Below are 25,678 nucleotides of genomic sequence, written 5' to 3' on the forward strand. Positions count from 1 at the left end.
ACTCAGGGATCAACTCCAGTAGTAATGACAATACCCAGGTTGGGCTTGGTGACAAAATAAGCAGTCAGTTAAGGGGTTGAAAAATCAAGTGCAGTATTTGTTCTTGTCAGTGTGGTCATGCGCCGCATGGGGCGCAGACACTGCGCCGTATGGGGCGCAGACACTGCACCGTATGGGGCGCAGACACTGCACCGTATGGGGCGCAGACACTGCACCGCATGGGGCGCAGACACTGCTGAACGACACTGCTGGAACCGAGACGTGCATGTAACTGGCTGGAGCTGACTGCGGAGAAGGATGCCATCTCTGGAGCTGACTGCGGAGAAGGATGCCATCTCTTTCACAGGAGCCAAGCAGGCACCCACTACGTTTCGTTTGGAGTTAGACAGAAGGTCCAACTCCGATTATACAGAGGAAGCTTTTCGGAAAGGACATTTTGATGGGAGTGCTTATTTTTAGCTAGATACCTCAAGCAAAACAGTCTGCTTTTCTTGTTCAGTTTGAGCCACATCTTGGCATAATGGTTTCCTAAATTGGCTTTTAAGCTGCCTTCAAAATGCCCATGGTGGCAATAAAGCCTAATTGCAATAGCTTTCAAACATGAAATTGATCATTTGCTAACATTCGAGGAACAATGGCCTATAACAGTAAGTCTTACAGTAAGTAAAGAACACCATAATAATCTCTAAACGTACTGAAAACAAATGATTATACTTCTGTGTGAACTTTGGCTGCATGTGGTTGCTAGACCCATTCATCAGATTTCCATTAGAATTACAGCCTACAGTACAATAGTGATGTATTTAGAAAATGGGTCGTGTTGGTTGGGATGCACTGTAAGAACATACTGTAACCTATTCGAACCAAATAAATAAATAAAAACAAAGTACCTCAATTAAAATAGTTGGAAATAACTGATTGCATGGGAAAACACTTTGCATGCATGTAAAAACTCACCGGATACCAAACATGTTAGCGCGCATTCCTCCAAGGTCTCGAAATTGTTTGCATTGCCCCCGCATCCTCCATATTCAAAAGCCTCACAGCGACCGGTGTCAATATCAAAGTAGAATCGGTCCTTGATGGCCTTGCACGGCCCTTCCATCTTCTTCAGGGCACATATCTCGCTGAAGATGAACAGCTCGCGTGGCTCTCCATCTGCTGTAAACAAAGAGGAAGATAGAAATATATAAATATATTAAAAATATATATATACACGCACACACGCACACACACTATTTTGTCCTTCTTTTGTTCTTGTGAATTTAGGTCACAGCAGAAAGCTCTTTAACCTAAGGCTTGGAGATGCCTGGCAGTATAGTTTCCAAGGTTAATAGTTTGACAGATTTAAGGTTGGTAAAGCAGTTGCTGTGGGGGGGAGAGTCTTGATAATACATTTATCTCTTTATAGATGCATTTTCCATGCAAGCACTCGGGAGTGAATAACGGTGACAGAAAACAAAACCTATAATTCTGGTAAAGGTACATTCACTCTGCAGGCTATTTCACCTACTGCATGCACACAAAATCCCACTCATCATAATCACGATGACAAAGATTATGTGCGGTGAATTGTGCACGGGTCACTTGCATCGCATACAGAACGACAAGAGAGCGGTTTGGAACAGCTTGCAAGCGCGTAGGCGTAATGCAGTGCCTGCGTAACCCCTCCATCACATCACTCATAACAGCAGGCGTCACTGCGAGGAAGCAGGTGACAGGGAATGCTCCCCAGCTCTACCCGACACCTGTCAGAACCTTAAATCACTCGCTCGGTGTTGTGCACGCACAGAGGCTGCTCTCATCTGCCCTCATGCCTGCCTTTTATATGTCAGGTTATAAGTCCCTGTCACACACCGTGAAGCACAGTCAGTCCAGGGCACCACATGCACACCATTAACATTCACACTAGCCTACTTACAGTACCACTCTTGCGAGACATCTTATTTGTTTTGTGCCCCCGGGTATGTTTAACCCATTCTGACCTGAGATCAGATTCATACGAGGTTTCCACTGGTCACACACTGGTCTGATTAACCCATTCTGACCTGAGATCAGATTCTAGAAATGTCAGTCGCGCTTCGATTTTTCAAAAATAGCAGACCTACAAGCTCGTATCGCGCCACTCGGTGGCGCGATACGAGCTTGTAGATCTGCTATTTTTCAATAGCTAAAGCATAACATGATGCTGACACCAAAATGGGTGCCTATTCAGAATGGGTTAATAACCACTGCAAGAAGTCTCTATTTTGGCAACCCACTGGCAATGAGTAGGCTACTACTGTAGGTATTGAGGTATTGTGGTAAAGTAATTTTCAAGGTTCAATATTTCTTAATTTTTATGTCTTGTGTACATACAGGTACATAAGTGTAAAATGATTTTGTTCTGGTTCTGGCACAATAATAAATCTACTGTAACAAAGTCGACAAGCAAGGTGCTTGAAGGTGATATGTGAAAGGTCCTTAACCCATTCTTTTTTTTCTTAATATATTTTTTATCCCACGATTTTGTAACCCATCTCTCCATTTTTCACCCCTGTGTCAATCATCTAATGTGATCCTGGGCTCTACACACCCTCCACCAACCTAGTCCCCATATATGGGGGACAAGGGGAGACCAACCTAGTCCCCATATATGGGGGACAAGGGGAGACCAACCTAGTCCCCATATATGGGGGACAAGGGGAGAGCAACCTAGTCCCCATATATGGGGGACAAGGGGAGACCAACCTAGTCCCCATATATGGGGGACAAGGGGAGAGCAACGGACTTGAACTCATGCTTCCTTCATGCCTGAGTGTCCAAGTTGCTCCTTTCCACCTGACAGGGGGGAGTTTCCCTGGTTGGACGTAGCGCAACCCATCCTTAAGCATAACATCTATTATAAACATCTGTCTTATGTAAAAGCTGTAGTGTGACCTGTGCCAGTGTACTTTAAATTGTTCAACTTGACGATTACAATTGTCACACAAATAATTGTGATTAACAATTTAATTGTGTTTTTTTGCATTGAACATTGGAACGTTAGCCTACAATTTGTATTTCTGTTTGCCTTTAAGGATTCGTAATCACAAATTGCACAGATAAATTATGACAAATAGCTTAATACACAGAGAAATCACTGACACATTAAATCATTCTTTATGATTGCCGATCAACTATTTCCGCCATTTTGGAATTTTTCGGGAAATATATTATTTTGGTAAATGTTTGAAAATGTATGGACGTTTTTCAACATGGAAATAATTGATGAATTGAAAAATAATTGTGATTATCTCAAAACATTGTGATTATGTAATAATTGTGACAGTCCTACATGCAACCCCTGACCCCAGTAGGTTGAATACTGGACTACTCGCCCCGGTGCTTGCCCGTTTTTCCTCCCGGAATTTTCCCCAGTGAGGGGGATAACTTTGTAATAATATGCTATTGGCTGTTTGTATTCTTTTTGGAAAAATATAAAAAGACACTCCTGTGGAAAGGCTATATTATTTGACTTATATTGACCCTATAAACAATTTAGTATTATTTAGTATATGTAAGGTTTTGCCCCCTCAAATGGTACCTCGTCAGATAATCCCCACATATCCTACAACAACTTCTGTGAACAGACTTCACTGTACGGTAGTAGCTTTTCATAAATTATATTTGTACTTAGGCTGTTCTGCTGTCATGAAAGTTTATAGTTAGAGAAATTCAAAGTCCAGCCGTCTGCTGGCCAGCCTCTCCCACCCCTCACTGGGGAAAACTCTGGGAGGAAAACAGAAACGGGGTGAGTAGTCTTGTTACCAGTAGGTTTTGGCATAGTTTCTGTGTACTGTTAAGTACGTTTTAAACTGTAATGATGATGATGAGTGCATTTGGCAGACATACACCACCTGGGTGTGTAAGCTTAATCATCACCCAGACCCTTTATTATATTATATATTGTGATGGAAAGGCAGGCGAACAAACGTTCACTATACTGTGGGAATCCTTCCCTGCAGGGTACAAAGTTCCACCCCAGCAGCGCTCCCTTTTATTACTGCCAACCAGGCCTGACAGTCACTCTGCCAGGCCAGTAGTAGTAGGTATAATGGAAGCATAGACTCATCTCAGCTCTGCCTAAAGCCAGCACAACAACCCCGACCATGCAATTCCAACAGACTGTATATAACCCATTCTGACCTGAGATCAGATTAAAAAAATGTCAGTCGTTCTTCGATTTTTCAAAAATAGCAGACCTACAAGCTCTTAGCGCGCCACTCGGTGGCGCGCTATGAGCTTGTAGATCTGCTATTTTTCAATAGCTAAAGCACAACATAGTGCTAACACCAAAATGGGTTCCCGTTCAGAATGGGATAAAGTATAACCATGGCGGTGGAATGCAAACGAATTTCCTTCCTGGGGTTGAAATCAAAAACTCACTATCTCGATCCTGTGTTTGCAGGTTGGGTGTGGTGGAAATTAAATGTTTTCCCCCACCGCCTCATGATATGTTTTATTATATTTGCGTTCTTCTTGTTAGGCAGATAAGCGGCAGTATGGTCATCCGACAATGGGGGGGGGGGGGGGGGAGAGGATTGTTTGTCTTGCTATGTAAGACAAGCAATCTCAGTGGTACGGCCCCATTTGGGATATGTAAACAAAACACACTTCCACAGCTGGAACCTTGCTGAGCAAACTTTAAAGGGAAAATAATGACAAGGCGCCAGGCAATGATTACTAGTTTCTTTCACATCGTAGGCCTCACGTCACGCTGCGCAGCAGTGGATCATTTGTTTGCAAAGAAACGGCAGCACTGGCTGGTGTAAAGTGTGATATGTATTTTATTGTAAATGAAAGTATTACATTAAGCTAGGAATTTGTTTCCCAAGGATGTGAGGATATAAAACAGGATGTTCCTATTGATTTCCTACCCCCTTCTTCTGAGACACACAGAAGTACAATAAGCAGTACTTATCCGCTCTGAATTATTGAGCCGTGTCCAGCTTAGCTCGCAAAGACAAGACTACCAAAGACAACAATGTGAATTTCCCAACTAAATACAAAGTTCAGATATCACCAAGGGGCTGTCGGTCTCGGACATTAATCAAAACATTGTGTCTGTGTAGCAGCCAATAAGGGGCCTCTAAGAAAACAAGAAAAACAAGAAAATGTGTCATGCCAAGACATGCATGCATGCAGACACACTGTCCAACTTTGATGCAATAATAAATGATTGAAATGCTGTCTTGGTATGTGACTTGGTATGTACATTAGCGTTATTTATATGGAACATAATCAGGCCATCATCTTAGTTCAGCCAGCTCAAACTAAGAAAGAACTGTTAGTGAACCCACATTATATATCCTCTGTCTAGATATAACTTCACCGGTTAAATGGTCTACATTTCAATCACTGATTGATTGATTGATTGATTGACTGATTGAATATTTTATCAGACATAAATGTAAAACATTACAAGTATAGGACAAGCACAACTAAAAGGATTTCACCCAAAAAGTCCTTGCGGTCTTGATTCCATCGGGGTCCTACTGTACAATATATCCAATTCATCAACAGCTGCTGGACGCATGAAACCATGCAAGGAGCCAACCTGCTTATCAGGAGCAGTTTGGGGTTTAGTGTCTTGCTCAAGGACACAAAGCCGCTGCAAAGCTGCTCTACCTCCTGACTGCAGCAGAGGTGGCAACATTAACAATGAGTTATTCAAACCAAGAATCCTTTTGGATATATGCAAAGGCCATGATTAAATTAAACCAATTAAACATGTCTCTGATTTACAGTTTCTGGCAACAACTGTAATAAAAATATAATAACTGATAGCAGGTTGGTGGTGTGGTAGGATACTGAATGGTCTTAAAATGATGATCTTTAATGAAAACATTCTTGGCAAATGCTTTCGCTTTTGTCCGTCATGCGTCATCCCTCAATTTCACCTCTAGCGGCGCAATACGAATGCCCCCAGCCGTCACTCTTAAAATATAATGATTTCACATTAAAGAAAAAAGAATACAACATAAAATATCTATAAACTACCACAGGCGTGACACCACGAATCAAGGTTCAAGGTTTCTATATTGTTATATATATATTTTTTGTACAGGTACATAAGAGTGACATTCTTTCATTCAGACCATGTATTACTAAATTGTACTCCACTTTGTCATAATTTCAAAAGATATGTCTGGTGCCACAGTAAATCTCTGATAACTGTCCAAACACACACACACACACACACACACACACACACACACACACACACACACACACACACACACACACACACACACACACACACACACACACACACACACACACACACACACACACACACACACACACACACTTTATTTGATTTATATAATTTGCTAGAAATATAAACAGCTCACATCATCGTTAGGCAGTATTGCCAAGATATTTTATTTGTTTGTTTGTTGATTTATTTATTTAAATAATACATGTTTGTCAGCTTAAATCTTTCTCTGGCTATTCTCTAAATTCATCTGTAACCATCCCCAGCTTCATAAACTGTCATCGGTAATTAAGTACGGATGAAAAGAATCATAATCCTACTCACACAATGCACACCAAGCCGAACAACAAATCAGCATTTGAATCTGTCCTCTGAAATATGTACGATTAAATTAGGCACAACATTTTGGATTGCATCAGACTTGGAAGCTGGTTTCATCTGTCTTGGAGACAGGCTACAATCTTTGCCAGGATTCGCACGCACAAACACACACACATGCACACGCACGCACGCATGCACGCACACACACACGCACGCACGCATACACACGCACACACACACACACACACACACACACACACACACACAGGCAAGCATACACACATGCACGCCACAAATCATACAAACCATATTTTGGATATTTACTCAATATGTAGCTCACACAATACAGACAGGCAGCCCCATGTAGCTCACACAATACAGACAGGCAGCCCCCAGGTCTCAACTTGTACAGGTAAAAATACCAGCTGAAATGTCGCATAGTTTGTATCATCTTATAGCTCTTGTCAGGATTAAATCATACATGATGTGATGTCCTGGGAGAGTTTCTGATTGGCCAATCAAAAGTCAAACACTAAAGGTCCCTGCAGACTGCTGCCAAAACCCAGAAACAACGCAGCAGTCTTCGAGGACCTTAACTGGCATGCTGTGCTGGACTATGAGAATAACAATTAATCACACAAATCAATTTAATCGATTCCAAAACAACTCACCACATTTAATAAAATAATTGGTTTTTACAAAAAAAAAAAGGACTGCTAGGACTGCTGCAGAGAAAGGGAGAGAGAGAGAGAGAGAGAGAGAGAGAGAGAGAGAGAGAATGAGATTGCCCATACAGGATTAAATTCATAAATCCCCAAAGTGTTCCCCAAAGTGAAAATTATAGCCCATACATTACTAGCTGAGGCTTAACCCATTCTGACCTGAGATCAGATTCATACGAGGTTTCCGCCGGACACACACTGGTCTGATGAACCCACTCTGACCTGAGATCAGATTCTAAAAATGTCAGTCGCTCTTCGATTTTTCAAAAATAGCAGACCTACAAGCTCGTATCGTGCCACTCGGTGGCACGATATGAGCTTGTAGATCTGCTATTTTTCAATAGCTAAAGCATAACATGATGCTGACACCAAAATGGGTGCCCGGTCAGAATGGGTTAAATGCTAAACTAGTGTAAGGTACAGTGTATTACAGTATTATTATTGCCAGAAGCATATTACAAAAGGGGTTTGAGACGCAGAAGTCATATACAGCATATCTGCATATTATGTCACCAATGCTCATTATTCTGTAAAACATCCTTTGGAAAATGGAAAATTGGCCACATTCCCGTAGACAATCTCCAATGAACTGGCTCTGTTACAGTAAGCGTTTTCTAAAGCATTTCCGGAGAGCTTCAGAGGCAGAAATTGTGGCAGAGGGCCTCAGAGATACAGTAAAGACAGCGATAGAGAGCGAACGTCAAAGACAGTTTGCTGAGAGGGCAGTCCAGAGACATGTCCTGGACAGCCTGACAGCTCCCATTGGTTCATGGGGAGGGGTAGGAATAAGATGGAATTTGTACAGTATGAATTAACCCATTCTGACCTGAGATCAGATTCATACGAGGTTTCCACTGGACACACACTGGTCTGATTTAATAACCCATTCTGACCTGAGATCAGATTCTAAAAATGTCAGTCGCTCTTCGATTTTTCAAAAATAGCAGACCTACAAGCTCGTAGCGCGCCACTCGGTGGCGCGCTACGAGCTTGTAGATCTGCTATTTTTCAATAGCTAAAGCACGACATGATGCTAACACCAAAATGGGTTCCCGTTCAGAATGGGTTAATTTGTCAAAACGGGTAGGGAACCAATACTGCACTATACTGTACCATACTGTACCGTGCTGTACTACTCATACTGTACTGTACTGTGCTGTACGGTACTGTACTACGCACACTGTACTGTACCATATTGTACTGTGCTGTACTGCTCATACTATACTGTACAGTAGTTCTCATACTGTACTACTCTTACTGTACTGTACTGAACTGAACTGGGTTGCACTGTACTGTACTGCGCTGTACTACTCATACTGTACTGTGATATACTACTCATACTGTACTGTGATATACTACTCATACTGTACTGTGATATACTACTCATACTGTGCTGTACTGTGCTGTACTGTGCGACTTATACTGTACTGTTCTGTACTCTACTGTACTGTACTGTACTGTAGGTACTGTACTATACTGTGATGTACTAATCATAACACACTGTACTGTATATATTCACTGTGCAGTAGTACTCGTACTGTACTGTACTGTACTGTGCTGTACTGTACTGTACTGTGCTGTAGTACTGTACTGTGCTGTAGTACTGTACTGTACTGTACTGTACTGTACTGTATCACAGCAAAATAACATAGTATGTCATTCAAATGCAAACTGTATGGTAAATATGCAAGTTGGAAGCATGCAATGTATTGCGTGTGGTTTTCCATCCATTAGTGTTTGTGCAAACAGGAGAAGAGGAACAGATCAGGATGCACTGACTGCGGTGGTTATAAGCCTTTATTGTGCTTTTATACAGCTTGCCTCAAAGTTGCACCCATCTATCAAGGTAACATACAGCAGGGGTAGGCAACCTTAGGCACCAGTGCCAACATTGGCACAAAGGAGGGTGATCACAGGCACACCATGGAAGTGTGTGAGAGAGTATTTTTGGTTTTAAATAAACTATTTAAAAAAATCCCTCACATTTGTGTGTAAATTACATCCTGCATTCCACATTCATTAACTGAACTCTGTTGAGTATAATCATTATAACAACGTGAAAGAAAATATTTAAAAAGAAGGAAAACTAATTATATTTGTGGTCAAGCAAAATATGTTGGAATTTTTCACGTGGTGTCATTAAAATTAATTCATGTTGACACACTGACGATCTAGAAAATACAAACATGGCACTTCATTTAGAAAAGGTTGCAGACCCCTGACATACAGTATATGGACCACAGTGCCCAAAGCTGTTCAGCTTTATTGATTTGCAAGGATGCCAAGGGTTAATAAGAATGATCAGTTATGGTGAGAGGCATCATTTCTAGGCGTTCGCATACATGTGCACATGCGTGTGAGTGTGTGGGTGTGTGCTTGTTTGAGTGACGGGGAGTGGCAGTCAAAATGAGGTAACAGAGATAATGCCAGCAATAACAAATTAATCCTCCAATCATAAACCGATTATATACTGTACTATGAAACAATAACAACTGTGGTTTATGAGGTTTTCAACAGAAACGGGAACGCCTTTCTGTGGAGGTTGTAACGAAGGTCAACGCCACCCGACATGTATCGGTGAACGCCATTGGAAACGATAAAGACACGACAAAAATAATGACGCCCCACACGACAGAACATGAGTCACAGCTTGTTAATCCTAGAACAGTAAAGACAATTATATTTCTGTCATTTTCATAATGTTTGAAATAGACGCTCGTCCTTTCTAAGGTGTGATTTATTGTTTACGTGCCAGGGACATAATCCCGTAACCGAGACGTCTTTGCAATGAGTGCCAAAGACGACAAGACGTAATTTCTTACATTTATTTTTTTTTTTAAATTAAAAACGCCCTCTCTGTTTTTATAATGGGAGAATTGGCACTCAGAGCCTAAACTGGTGACCACCAGGTGGCGCTGAAGGAGTTTTAAGGATGAATACAAAATCAATATCAACATCCTAATCCTGTCCAATAGGGAGGGGGGTGACATTCTGACAGGCAGTTTCTGCTGTCAAAATATGCCCCCCCCCCCCCCCCCCCCCCCAGTCAAAAACCCCTTTTGTTTGAAATAGACACTCATGCTTTCTTAGATGTGATTTGGGGCCCTAAGGATGTTGAATATAAACATCTTAATAATGTCCAATAATTAGATAGGGAGGGGGGTGAAATTATGACAGGGAGTTTCTGCTGATGTCTGAGGTGGGTGGGTCTTTCAGTACCAGTAACGTCAGTCTTACCCAATACCCAATATTTCTGATTTATGAACACAAGGCTGCTGTATTTTATACCTCATACTAAACATTTAAACTATGAGGTATAAAATACAGCAGCCTTGTTGTTCATAAAACAGAAAGATTGGGTATTGGGTAAGACTGACGTTATGTATCTTTCAGGACCTTTCACTGCTTCGTCTCAACCATTACTCAATGGCTCTGGTCTCAGCCACCGCGGTGGATATTTTGACATTCCGTTTTTATTTATTTTTAATGTTGCCACTACTGTTGGAGCAGCCATAAACTACACAGGTTCATCCCGATGTTCTGGGCATCTTTGTAATTCTACTTCCACTATAGTGAACTGCCGTTCACTATAGTGGAAGAGGTGCGCCTGGTGAGGGTTTAAACCCCGCAGCTACGCCGAGTCCGCCTACATTAAATACGTAAGCTGCGACAATGAGACCTGTTCCTGGATTCATCTAGTATCTAGGCCAGACTTTTGGACGACATTGGTACCACTACCAGCAGTTTTGCAACCAAAGGGTGCCAATTATTTATGTCATCATATACGAAATGTATCAAAAGCTTGTAAATTGTGTTAATTCTGTATCTATTAATTTTATTTAATTAATACAATATATTTGTAATAGATTGAATAAATTGTCAAAAACACCGGTAAACGGCATCAGACCCAAAACCGTGACATCTTGTCCTCTAATATTTACTACCACGCCTATCATAGGGCACTTATACCGCACAATTGGCCTTTCTGTATAACAAGCAGCAATCTAGCTAACACTGCAGAGGGGGGAGGGCTTCTTAATTATCTAAAAGACCTCACGTTTTTAATCAGAGCAGTTGTGTTGGTATGGCAGGTGGTGGGGGAGGAAGAGGATGCAATGAAGGAGCTAATTGTCACTCTGCCGCTCAATAGCTTATGTAGAGCTATTTGTCCGAGCCGTGCTCGACTTCGCATTCATCACGGCTTGTCTTTTCCGCCCTCGACCTCTGAAGTTTTGTTTCTTTTTTTTCTTGCTGGAGGGATTGGAAAGTAATAAATCAAACTCTCTCTCTCTCTCTGCCTCTCCATATTAAGCTCACTCTCTTCCCTGTATCTGGCAGCAGAGATCTCCAATGGCTGGTGTTTATCAGGGAAAACTCAGTTTACCCACCAATGCTGGCTCGATGGGGGAAAATCTACCCCACACTCCCAGTCTCCCACTAACCACCCTCCTATTCCTAGGCATTCACATTCTATCTTTTCCTGACAATATATCTGCCAGGCATGAGCCTCTACCTGATTTCCACCTGGCCTCGTACGATAATGGCTTGTGTCAATCCGTCCTGGCGTAGATCCCTGGCTCTGGGAGTTTACAAAGTCCAAGCTCTGGTGAACCAAAGCAATCCCCACTGCTGCCAATTAGAGACCAATACATTCAACAGGTGTGTTTTATTAGCTCGACCTGCAGAATGATGACGCATCTCCTCAAAGTCAGTCAAGCTTTGCGTTAGAAACCAAACAACATGCATTTCCCGCTCCTTTATTTGATACAAAATGGCCACTACTAAACTCAGAAAGAGCATATGGCGAATGCTGACGCAAACATAAGTTTGCCATACGTTGTAAAGGGCTGCAGGGAGGGATTTACCCAAAGCACCATCTGCTAGGTTCAGGGAGTCCCAATTACATTCAAAGCATCACCAACAACCAACCAAATGATTTACAAAGGCAAAAACAGAAAACACTCGAACGTGGTCAAATCAATGGGTTATTAATATAATATAATATAATATAATATAATATAATATAATATAATATAATATAATATAATATAATATAATATAATATAATATAATATAATATAATATAATACATATCATTACAAAGAAGAACACCAGGGGTGTAATATCAATATCATTTTTTGTCTAGCAGCCTAGAAACGGAAAGAGGCACTGCATTGTATTGCATATCTGACTGAAAAATGATTCACTTCAATTGCAAGATCCTCTGATCTGATTCTAAGAAGGTTTTTCTACAGGGAAAGGGACTTTAACATGTAGGTTGAAAACATTAGTATCCAAGAAATGACAATTATCCAATATATGCATTGTTCTCTTTTTTCACGGTTGAAAAAAAAGAAGTAATCACAGACCCCAGATTGGTACTGTACTGTACTGTATATGTCAATAATAATAGGGGCTTGTTATTTGAAAGTCAGTACTCTTGCACAGACTATAGGAGGAAAACCAACAGGACAATAACCCATTCTGACCTGAGATCAGATTCATACGAGGTTTCCGCCGGACACACACTGGTCCTGATGAACCCATTCTGACCTGAGATCAGATTCTAAAAATGTCAGTCGTTTTTTTAGATTTTTCAAAAATAGCAGACCTACAAGCTCGTATCGCGCCGCTCGGTGGCGCGATATGAGCTTGTAGATCTGCTATTTTTCAATAGCTAAAGCATAACATGATGCCAACACCAAAATGGGTGCCCGTTCAGAATGGGTTAACAGAGCACATCAAATGAAGAGCTCGGGTGGGTCTTGATTTAACCAATTAGATGTAAAAAAATAAATCAATTATAATAAAAAAAACAAAAACACTTTCACCTAGGCCTAGCAGGTTGCATTACTTTGGGCATGTCGTTATAGTCGAACATTCTCAAAAGATTTCAAGAATAGTGAAACCGTGACCCGTTGCGAGCTTTATAGGTTCAGCTATTTTCACAATTTTTACATGAGACTGTTGTACAACAAAGTATAAAGTAGGGCTTAAAGGTATATTCAGTGATTTCACTTAATTCAAATATCACTTATTTTTTTGTTTTGTTGTGATAATCCTCCCTACTATAGAGTGTGCTGACCATATAAGGAGTTCCTCCCTGTCCCCAGTTAACCCCTGGGGGGGTCAAAAAACCTTAGGTTTCGTTTTTGACTCTCTATCCTGATTGGACGAAAGGCTGGGTCCCACAGCCAAAAACGAAACCTAAGGTTTTTTGAGTGAAATCACTGAATATACCTTTAAGTGGTTAATCACATAATTAATCGACTAGTCAGTTATGAAAAATCTACTCAAATTACTTCTTGCCGATTCATATATAACAAATATGCATACTGTATACACACACTTCCCAATATTGGATTAATCATAAAGTCATATAACCCATTCTGACCGGGCACCCATTTTGGTGTCAGCATCATGTTATGCTTTAGCTATTTAAAAATAGCAGATCTACAAGCTCATAGCGCGCCACCGAGTGGCGCGATACGAGCTTGTAGGTCTGCTATTTTTTGAAAAATCGAAGAACGACTGACATTTTTAGAATCTGATCTCAGGTCAGAATGGGTTCGTCAGACCAGCGTGTGTCCAGTGGAAACCTCGTATGAATCTGATCTCAGGTCAGAATGGGATAATAATAATAATAATAATAATGATGACTATACGAAAATAATCAATATAGTTGCCCTAGATTCTACCCAAGGCCAAAAGGCTGCTTCGGAGCGTACAGTATATGGGGTGCGTAGGTGTCATGTGAGGTCTTGAGTAACCAACAAAACAAAACAAACGTTCCACCTGTTTGTACTTGTTTGCATTTGCTTGTGAGGTTATATCTGATACTGAATATCTTGGGCACGTTATTTCACCTGAATGCCTGCTCATGTTTGTTTCGCCTGTTTACACACTGTGAGGTCTACTTGACTCAACTCCCTCCCTGGAGACTTGCAAACTTGCCTGCTTGGCTTTAGGCAGAATTTGCTGTTTTGAATGCAAAAATATGCCATCCATGTGAATAGTGTAGATCCAAAGAGATTTGAACTCAGGGAAGGCAGCAAGCGATGAGTGTCTAGTGCAGTGGTTCAACGAACACTGGGTCGGGACCCATTTGTGGGTCACAGACACATTTATTTGGGGTCAATTTACTTTTATCGTTTTCCTACGTTTTCCTTTTTCATTATTATTATTTCAAAACATTTTCAAAAAAGCAAAAAATAAACATGCAAAGAACTTTTTTTCAGTAATTTCATAAATAATGAAATGACAGAAATTGAAAAGTTATTTATTAGCCCTGATGTCAGGAAGGGTCATATTTCAGATATATATCATATACTGACTAATATTGGTATTTGGTACCTCCTCCTATGACTCACTGAGACGAGTATGGGAGGAGGATATTGGGGTGACGTTTGACCCAGAAGAATGGATCTTCATCTCTAACAAGATATTTCCTAAATCTGCCTCTATAAACATCCATGAATCCATGAATTCTTTCACAGAACGTATTACACACCTCTCCGTCTTCATAATATGTTTCCCAACGCCTCAGAACTTTGCTTCATGTCATAACGATGTAGGTACTATTATGCATGTCTTCTGGAAGTGTGATCTAATACAGCAATACAAGAAGGTCCATTTGCACACTCAGAAAATCCTAGGCAAGGTCGTTCATTTTACTCCCAGTCTATATTTATTGCATCATGACAGTGGTTTGACCTTGGACCCTGACTCCACCCGTTTATTAGACATGTTGACATATCTTGCTAAAAAATGTATTCTGTTATTAGCTATTTTTCAATAGCTAAAGCATAACATGATGCCGACACCAAAATGGGTTCCCCGTTCAGAATGGGTTCAAAGAAAGACCTGCAAACCCAGGTCAAAAGAAGAAGTGTTGACTGAGGAAGTAAATGAAGAGTTGTAGTCGTGCCTTCGGCAGACAACCTCGCGGGCCAAATGCACAGTGAAATGTGATATACAAGAGAAAGACAGAATATGTCTACAATGAATGTGCACAATTTGCATTTGTGTGTGTGTGTGTGCATGAACCCATGAAGAGTGACAAAACAAGACTAGAAAAAGTGCCCTTCTGGGCACAGGTCTCCACCAGGATGAGCAGATGTGAAGAATTCAAGGCAAAGGTTTTTCCTTGGCCTCTAGGGAGTTGGCATACAAAGTTATCCACAGATCCGTGCAGTTAGAGGTGAAAACAGTTTTCGGCCAGTTATAGCGCCACCTTGAGGCTGAGTTGAAATTGTTCATGTGGCATTTCGTCCTCGGCCTAGTGGGAATGTGGGTGCACAATTTCACGGAAATCACGCGATGTGTTCATGGTTTGCAGCATTTTGTTTGAAACTGAGCACTCCTGTGAACTTTGGAAGCCAACCTTAACCAATCAGGATGGAGTCTGAGAAATCTGAAAGACCGGTTTGGTTGAATGGCTCTAGAGAGACTGTGTACCAATTCGCGTGATGTTTGGACGAAATCTGTAGGTGTACTGTGCAAAAACTTGTTTTGCACAAAGCGGCCTCCTGGTGGTGCTATAACAGGCCGTTCTGGAAAGTTTGGGGCAGAGGTTCATCGTTGGCATCCAGGGAGTGTGTGCAAAATTTGGCATCGACCGGGTTAACGGTGGCCGAGATTAGCTGCTCACGGACACACGGACGGACACATGGACACACGGACACACGGACGGACACACGGACGGACACACACACGGACGGACGGACGGAGTGCAAAACATACTCTCCCCCCATGCCTTCGGCCTGGTGGAGACAATAACGGAGAGAGCACTCTGACACTGACAACACTGAATACGTCTCGCTCTCACGCACACGCACACTATATAAACATATAAAATATAAAACTACTATTGTAGATCTGCTATTTTTTATTTTTTTATACATTTGAAAACTTGAAATGGGACATTCTGCACAAGGAGTACTTTTACTTTTGGTACTTTAAGTACATTTTCAATTCCAGACTTTTACTTGTAACAAAGTAGTTCTACATTGCTGTACTGATACTTTTACTTATTAAGTAAAACAAGTAAGTACTTTTTTCACCACTGATTTTCACTTCAGAATCAGAGCGGCTGATTGGTGTTCTCAACCTGTGGGCTGAGGCCCAACTGGTGGGCCGTGAGGAAATGAAGTGGCCCCCCAAATAAATATTAATGATATATCAATATTCAATATTAAAATAATAAATAAATAAAATTAAAGGGCAAAAAGTGACTTTTCATTGTGTTACTGCTAAATCAGAACTGATCCAAGCCGGACCAAAATGTATATATTTCATTGCCGTTTTTTTTTTTTTTTATAGATCAATGCTGTTGGTCAAACTTTACATCTCTGTGTTACAATAAGAAAAGAGGAAGAAGCTGTCGCATGCACGCACACGCACACACACACACACACACACACACACACACACACACACACACACACACACACACACACACACACACACACACACACACACACACACACACACACACACACACACACACACACACACACACACACACACACACACACACACACACACGCTTTGGACAAAAAGTGCAGACCATTTACAATTTTCTTGATGGAAGTGGATATGATTATAGTGCCAAATCAATGGGGTGACCAGAAAGCGAGAGAGAGCCTCCTCGTCTCCTCCTCTGTGCAAATGCCACGCCTCAAACGATCCGTACTGTAGATGCCTGGCACTCAATTGGATGGGCGGATCAATACGGGAGTCCTTTTCAACCATGCAGGTTATCATCGTTCAAAACAATACAAATGAGACAATGGCAACACTTCTTATCTTGGAGGCAGGCGAGCGTGCATGATCTCATTCAATACCACTCATTTCCCCTGGGGGATTTGCTCTTGTCACGCTGGAGATCTCGTCTACCGAAGCAGACAGTTATTGCACATAAAAGGCCATGTGAAATTGAACCGAAAGCTCCAATTTGCTTTTGCTTAATCTCTGAAACAAGTCCAAAAGGGATTTATATCATTCAGTGGCGTGTCCATTATTCCACTGTGCTGTTCCCAAGATATTACTACGCTCTAACACAGACATTAGAGTGAGTGTGAAAGAGCCTTGGACATTTTTACTCACACATTCCACACACTTCAATCAGTCACAGTACAGTAAAATCCACTAGTTAATTTAACTCTTATAATGTACTAAATGGAACCAAATGCTTCTATTTGTACACTCTGTTACAATGGATAAATTAAAGGGTTGGTTAAGATTTTTGGACTTAAAGCTGTATAAAATACTTGCCATTAATTCTTTGTGTACCGCTAGGGTGGTAGCATTAGTGTAGTTAACCTGTGCCAGCGCCTGCGTTCCCTTTAAGAGGATCAGTTTCATCCCTGCTGTAGCCCCCTCCCCCTGCACACTCTCACTCTAAGGATTGGCTATCATTAGTGCACGATGTTTACCTATCGCCAGAAACGTTACATGTCGGGAGCAATGCCAGACAAAGTCACAAATGACATCCGAACTTTGGATGGCTGACGAACACCAGGGAAATCGCTCATAGTTATGGAGCTTTGAAAATCCTGCTTTGAACCGAGGTAAATGAGAGGACTTGTAAGATCCCACAGCTGGTGGTGACGGAGGCGTTGCATAGCAACCAGACCAATGTTAAAAGCTGCTTAGGGGGCTCAACCACTTAATAAAGTAACCTGGGAGCTTCAGAACAGTGTGTGGACTGCCATCCTTTTCATTGTACGTATTTTTTGTTCAGCACCTGTGTGAATTGTTTTGAGATGTGCGTGCTTGATCCCTTTGGGCTCTACTGCAAAGTTTTTAATTTTAAACATTATTTAAACCTAATTTGTATGGTAGAGTACAATATAACTATTAATCTGGTATAATGTGCTGTGGTTGGAGAATTTTTCTTGACTTACTGGTTGACAAGCTCATAAGCCGCAATAATATCTCCGCTGGCCAAGCAGGAATTCCCTCCCAGGAGCCTGGGGTTTGAATCCCACGTAGGACGCAAATTTACAGATTACAGATTTAACACTGAATATCTTTGCGTGTACTATAGGCCACTGGGCCAACCGCACTCCCCTGCAATGCAGCCTAATTGCGGTTTCTAAATTCTCAGAACAGGAGATTAGCCGACACATTCAACAACAATGAACACAGCATGGCTTAAGACTGCAGCAAATTCCATCCTCACCACCACTGATTCAAAAATGCTGATTCAGAAATGTGAGCTCACGCCAACGTTTGTTTCTTGAGGTAACTCCACCAAAACTGGGCTCTCAGCTGGCAGAGCACGAAACTCTTGTTTCACTGATGTTCACAAGGATCAGCAGAGGTACACATGAGTGCTTACCCCATTCTGACGGGAACCCATTTTGGTGTTAGCATCATGCCGTGCTTTAGCCATTTAAAAATAAGAATCTACAAGCTCATATCGTGCCACCGAGCTTGTAGGTCTGCTATTTTTGAAAAATCGAAGAACGACTGACATTTTTTAATCTGATCTCAGGTCAGAATGGGTTCATCATCAGACCCAGGTGTGTTTCCAGTGGAAAACTCGTATGAATCTGATCTTAGGTCAGAATTAGCCTGAGCTAACGTGTTAGGTTTCTGGTCTAGAGGGGGCGGGTCGCGGCTGAGATTTGCGCACGCCTGATTGGATCTCATCGATCTGTCCGTCACCCCCGGCCCCTCCTGTCCCCCCTAGTGCAGCGCTACGTCACATCATTTGGAGCGACGCCCACCCGGAAGGGTTGACTCCACTTTTAGACCAGAGCGGCCAATGCGTTCCTCCAGGCTTTACATTTTTGCACCAACAAAAATGAAAGCCTGGTACCGAGGCTAGGTCAAGAATGGGTTAAAGTGCTTAAAGTTAGCTAGCAGATTGCTGTGGTGATAAGAGTACAGTACATAAGTCTATAAGGCCTCCATAAAAGACCTTCAACAATCAAGTCACAAGCATTCCATTATCTCAGTATTATTCAGATACTCATTCCAAGTAGCCACGAAAATACCATATTGCCTTTACAATATGCAGGATATACGCACGTTTTTCAAGTTTCACAAACAGCAATACCACAGCTTGAATATGACGGTAAGTATATTGCTGTTAAAACTATATATTGCCAATATGCTTCCGCGTGAATGTTTGGGACATCATGTTAACTGTAGCATACATACACACAAATATTTGGGCATGTATTAAAGGTATATTCAGTGATTTCACTTAATTCAAATATCACTTATTTTTTTGTTTTGTTGTGATAATCCTCCCTACTATAGAGTGTGGCTGACCATATAAGGAGTTCCTCCCTGTCCCCAGTTAACCCTGGGGGTCAAAAAACCTTAGGTTTCGTTTTTGACTCTCTATCCTGATTGGACGAAAGGCTGGGTCCCACAGCCAAAAACGAAACCTAAGGTTTTTTTGAGTGAAATCACTGAATATACCTTTAAGAAAATGTCCTAACCAAGAACCAGAACAAGAGATGATGCTGGGATGCTGCAAGTCAACCGGGAGCGAACCCGTGTGCCAGAATGGATATTACATCACACGCCCTCACACAGCACCAGCGAAATAACATCACTTTGTAGTGTGTTGTGTTCCAAACTTTGCTCATGCAGGTAAAGCAAAACAAATCCCAATCTGCCAATCTTGTGAAACAGCATGAGCCACATGGGTTAGCGTTGATTAATGCTTGGTTGATTAATGCTTGGTTAGATTAATGCTTGGTGATTAATGCTTGGTTGATTAATGCTTGGTTGCGTGCTGTGTGCACACACAATAGCAATATATACAAGCTCACAATGTGTCACGCCGCAACATGTTGTGAGCTTGACGATCGGCTATATGTACAGTATAAGCCAAGAGTTAGTCAAGACATGCTGAAAACGTCATGCTGGCCTCTATGGGATCCAAATGACTGCTATCAGTCATGGCGACTGAGAACTTTAATCCATGGATAATGTCTTACATGCAGGCCCTTATGGTAGCTCTGTCTTTCTGAAGTGAATACAACACATAGGTTGAGCTTAAATTCCTGTCTGTTAGTTCATGGCTTTAATACTTTGTTTGAGTGCAATTTGAACAAGTACAAACTCAGTCCACCGCCATCTGTCTTTAGCCGCACCTTTTGTACACTCTCTGCTATGGGATGAATGAGTGCAAAAGCAAAGAATCGCATAACTTCACCATAGGATTTCTTAGGACGTTATGCAGTTATTATTCTGTTAGGACGTTATGCGGTTATCTTTCATTCCAACAGAAGGTCACCATCTCTGCTAGGTAGAAAATACACCCGATTATTATCCTGATCATGCAGCCTCATAATCCATCTTACAGACTCAGGCTGCAGCGATGAGAAATAGATGATAGCATTCAAATAAATGAGGAAATTGGGAAACTAGATTGATTGTAGAAAGACTGAAGAATTTTTGGATTATGAATGTAATCCCAATACTTAAAGGTTTATTTTTTACGATACTGTCATGACTGATGACTTATGAGACTGCAGTGAAATTATTTATCAGGTCATCAATCAGTGAGCAACATGTCACTGAAGAAGATATATTTTACCAGTGATATTAGCCAAAGCTACTTAAAACGCACACTCTTGAGCCCAAACCACACCAAAGGGTCGGGTCGGGACGAGGCGGTTTTTAAGGTCAACCTGCACGCACACACACACGCGCACATGCGTGCATAAGCTAAAAACTATTTTGAATATTTTCTCTCAGAACAATGGGGGGACCCCCCCGGTCAACAAAGTACATTATACTTGTAACTTAACACATGCCTCTCTGAAACATTTTCAACATAATTGCATGTCTCTTAACAGGCTTAGCTCAGAGGCCTCACTCACACACTCCCAAGCCCTATCTCCCACTGGTTCAGTATCCTGTGCGGAATGCGCAGCTTCCTCACAGCACTCCCCAAAAATAATAAGCGTAGGCCTATAAGTCATTTTCAGTATGACTAACACAGGAAGTCATGCCACCATAGCAGCCATATCCGCTTGCAGATGACCAGCCTATCGCCTCTTATCTCATTCTGACCGGGCACCATTTTGGTGTTAGCATCATGTTATGCTTTAGCTATTGAAAAATAGCAGATCTACAAGCTCATAGCGCGCCACCGAGTGGCGCGCTACGAGCTTGTAGGTCTGCTATTTTTTTGAAAAAAATCGAAGAACGACTGACATTTTTAGAATCTGATCTCAGGTCAGAATGGGTTAATCAGACCAGTGTGTGTCCATGTGGAAACCTCGTATGAATCTGATCTCAGGTCAGAATGGGTTATAGAACCGCTAACGATGTCCTATAAGACACAGGGAAAAGATAGCGCTATCACGCTGAGCATACACAAGTCATCAGTGAGTCATGAGTCCATCACAGCGGCTGACAGCCAACCCCAAACAACCCCAACAACCGTTTCCGCATGTGTCATTTGACCCCCCCCCCTCCCCCCTCCTCCCCCCCCCCCCCCCCTGCACAAATTGGGCAACGGCGTGTTAATGTTTAACAGCAATAAAATATCCTATACAGAGATGGAGAAGCATACGGATGTTCCCCCGGCTCTGACATAAAGTACTGCTGTACTTGAAAATGAATTTGAAATCATTAATAATGAATTAATTTGAAATAAAGTAGGACGTAGACGTACAGGTGTAGTTTGAAATAAAGTACCACACATCATTATTGGAACATATACTGTATACAACTATACAAAATATCAGTTTGTGCTCTCATTTCCCAATAAAGAGGCAAATTATATCCCCAAAAAGTAGCCTATATTATTATTAACCACTTTCAAACTTGGCGTCCCTATTCTGGACTTGCCATTATGGGCGAATTATGTTTCCCACAAATATTCGAAAATAGTGAAAATAGCTCATCTGCATGCTCACAACGCGTCACATCACTGCGAGACTTGAATGCAGGTTAGCAGGTACGCCTTGAGGTTTTGAATTGCCCATTTGTGTGCTCTGCTGGGCACACATCTAAAAGTCTCTGACAGGCATCCCTTCAAAATATAATGTGCTGTAAAATCTAGGTCTAAAAGTAGCATTGTGAGAAAACCGTGCTTTGCCATAATTCATTAGAGGTATCGGGGATCAGAATGCACTTGCATTGTGCCGTTCTTGGCAGCACACAAACCGGAATATAGAACTGAATACATTTTCAGGATACTATCAGATTCGGCCTGGATGATATCAGCATACCAGGGTATTTTTTATTTTATGAATCCCAAAAGTACGAAATATGGATGCTCTTAGATATAGAATTATGAAGAATATTGCGTACGTATAATTTTATCTTGAAATGACTTCTTCCAATAATAAAAGCAATCTTTTAGCCGCATGATTCTATTCAACTGCCAGCTGTCACAACCACCACACATTATCTCCATCCAATCCCAGCCCACTGATGTGTGTGGAGTGTCGGACGGTAACTATCCACATGTCGCAAGTGTCATCGTACATGCTGAATCCATGGAATAATTAAAGGGCACTTATCTCCTATATAAATTATTCTATGAGGCACAAGTATTTAACCCATTCTGACCTGAGATCAGATTCATACGAGGTTTCCACTGGACACACACTGGTCTGATTAACCCATTCTGACCTGAGATCAGATTAAAAAAATGTCAGTCGTTCTTCGATTTTTCAAAAATAGCAGATCTACAAGCTCGTATCGCGCCACTCGGTGGCGCGATATGAGCTTGTAGATCTGCTATTTTTCAATAGCTAAAGCACGACATGATGCTAACACCAAAATGGGTTCCCGTTCAGAATGGGTTAAACTCTACATACTGTACTTCCTATGTTAAATAGTGAAAATAGCAGATCTACAAGATCACAACGCTCAGGAGAGAGAGTGGAACTGAGAGTGAGAGAGGTAGGGATATTCAATTTTCTGACAAAAAGACAGACAGACAAGACAAGACAGACATGCCTAGATGGTTCTCCTGCTACGCTGTCAGAATAGATACAGGGCAAGGCCTTCATGCATTGTGTCATTCTTGATGGCATTGGCAGTGCTTTCAAACTGAGATGGCAGCTTTCAGGACACTATCGGATCTAAGTAAAAAAGACTTGACAGAGTAAACACCCTTTAGATCCCATCAAGGACATCGTGATGTTCCAACATCTGTCATCATACATTCAATGTGTTGATAGTGCAACATTCTGAACCACTTACATTTCATTAAAGGCAAATATTTTTAATGTTCTGCTTCCTTTAATTTATTATAAAACAATATATTAAAATAAATAAATAAAACGTAAATAGCAAATGTAGATTGTCTATTTTTGTATTTGTTTAGTAGCACAGCAAAACAACTCACTCGCTTAGGTTGTTTATCTTCTTCTTCAAATCATTCAGGGGAAAAAGCAGGTTTTTAGCATGACCAACTTTCGATTTCAGGGCTGATGGGAAAGTCAGCACGTTTGAGATGAAGAGGAGGAGGCATCACTTCTCTCGGTTACAGAACCCAGAAAATGTCAATTCAACAATTTGCTTTGAGGTTTATGTTTGCCGTTTAATTCATCCTACTGTCTGAATGTAGTTTTGCGTCACTTGCCGAAGGCAAATCCTTTAGAAGTGTTTATTATTATTATTCTGACATACAGTGCTTTCACAAACATGGAACTGGACTTGGTGTGGTAGAATAAAAATGAATACTCATTTTGGTCAAACTTTGGGACACACTAAACCATCTGCCTTCATACTACTACTACTGCTACTACAGGCAGATACAGTAAATTCAGAGTATTAGTATTAGTGTCCTCCATAAAGGACAAACAGGAACATCACAACAATGCAAGTCTGTTATCGTGTTACCCCCCGCTCCCTCAGGTCCAGTGAAGCTAACCTCCTGAAGGTCCGCAAGGCCAAGTACCGTACCTGGGGGGACAGAGCCTTTTATGTTTCTGCCCCCAAACTCTGGAATGAACTCCTTAACCATCTCAGAGCTGCTCTCTCTCTCCTCTCCTTCAAAACCTCACTTAAAACCCACCTCTTCAGAATAGCCTTCCCCAGTTGAGGTCTCGTTTATCCTTTTATCTTTTTAACCCTGTATCTGTTATGTTTTAGCTTTGATCTTTTTTTCTTAATAAAGTCTGTTCCTGGTGTTCCCTTGTAAAGCGCTTTGGGTATTTAGAAAAGCGCTATATAAATCTGAGCTATTATTATTATTATTATTACAGGCTGTTCCACTGTCAACCCGACGTCCCAATTCTGTCAAAATAGCAAAAGTAGCGATCTACAACTGTGAACGTGTTGTGAAGCTTGTTGGATTGGCAATTATGTTGGCTATATTAGGCCTATAGGTAGGCATGTCACAATTAGATATTTAAGTTTATCCCATTCTGAACGGGAACCCATTTTGGTGTTAGCATCATGTTATGCTTTAGCTATTGAAAAATAGCAGACCTACAAGCTCGTAGCGCGCCACCGAGTGGCGCGCTACGAGCTTGTAGGTCTGCTATTTTTGAAAAATCGAAGAACGACTGACATTTCTAGAATCTGATCTCAGGTCAGAATGGGTTAATCAGACCAGTGTGTGTCCAGTGGAAACCTCGTATGAATCTGATCTCAGGTCAGAATGCGTGCGTGCGTGCGTGCGTGCGTGCGTGCGTGCGTTTGTTTGTTTGTTTGTTTGCTTGCTTGCCTGACCAATGTTTCATTTCGGGGCTGACAGGATTGTCAGCAAGGTTGACATGATTGAATGAATTGATGGAGAAGAGGAAGCATTGGCTCTCTCTCCATTTAGAACCAACGTGGAAGTATCCAGCCAGTCAGTTCCTCCACGAGGCAGAAGCCTGGCTGAAGCTGTACGTTACTCATCCTCTCCACCATGTTAGGCTGAAGCTGCGGCGAGTACGTTACTCATCCTCTCCACCATGTTAGGCTGAAGCGGCCGTTTCTCAGTTTCTCAGCCAGGCCAACATTTCAGCAGTGGTGGAAAAAAGTTCTCACATAATTTACTTAAGTAAAAGTAGCAATGCTGCAATCAAACTACAAATACTGAAATACTTTGTTACAAGTAGAGTGCCCATTTCAAGTTTATATGTACAGTATTAAAACCTTTTGAAATGAGCAGATCTACAAGCTCACAACGTGCGCATCGCGACGCATTGTGAGCTTTTAGATCGGCTATTTTTCAAATGGCCGAAACATGTACCTATAGCCAGGACTGAAGTGGTTTCTGTATGTTTTGTAATAATAATCAAAGTAACTAGTAACTAAAGTTTTCAAATAAATGTAGTTGAGTAAAAGTACAATATTTGCCTCTGAGATAGTGGAGCAGAAGTCAAAGTATTGGAAATTGTGGAAACACTCAAGTACAAATACCTCAAAATTGTACCTAAGTACAGTACTTATGTAAATGTACTTTCCACCACTG

General features: G+C 41.4%; 1 protein-coding gene across 2 annotated transcripts in view; it reads right to left on the minus strand.

Annotated features, from left to right (window-relative positions):
* Positions 1-25,678, minus strand: part of tfpia (tissue factor pathway inhibitor a) — a 155,395-nt gene that overhangs the window by 19,150 nt on the left and 110,567 nt on the right. For both annotated transcript variants that reach the window (XM_083776503.1, XM_083776502.1), the window contains one exon: positions 958-1,161. In XM_083776503.1, coding sequence (XP_083632629.1) covers positions 958-1,161 — 204 coding nt within the window. The remainder of the gene's footprint in view (positions 1-957; positions 1,162-25,678) is intronic.

This window comes from Protomyctophum parallelum (genome assembly GCF_964188405.1).
Source record: "Protomyctophum parallelum genome assembly, chromosome: 11".
In the NCBI taxonomy this organism is placed as follows: domain Eukaryota; kingdom Metazoa; phylum Chordata; class Actinopteri; order Myctophiformes; family Myctophidae; genus Protomyctophum; species Protomyctophum parallelum.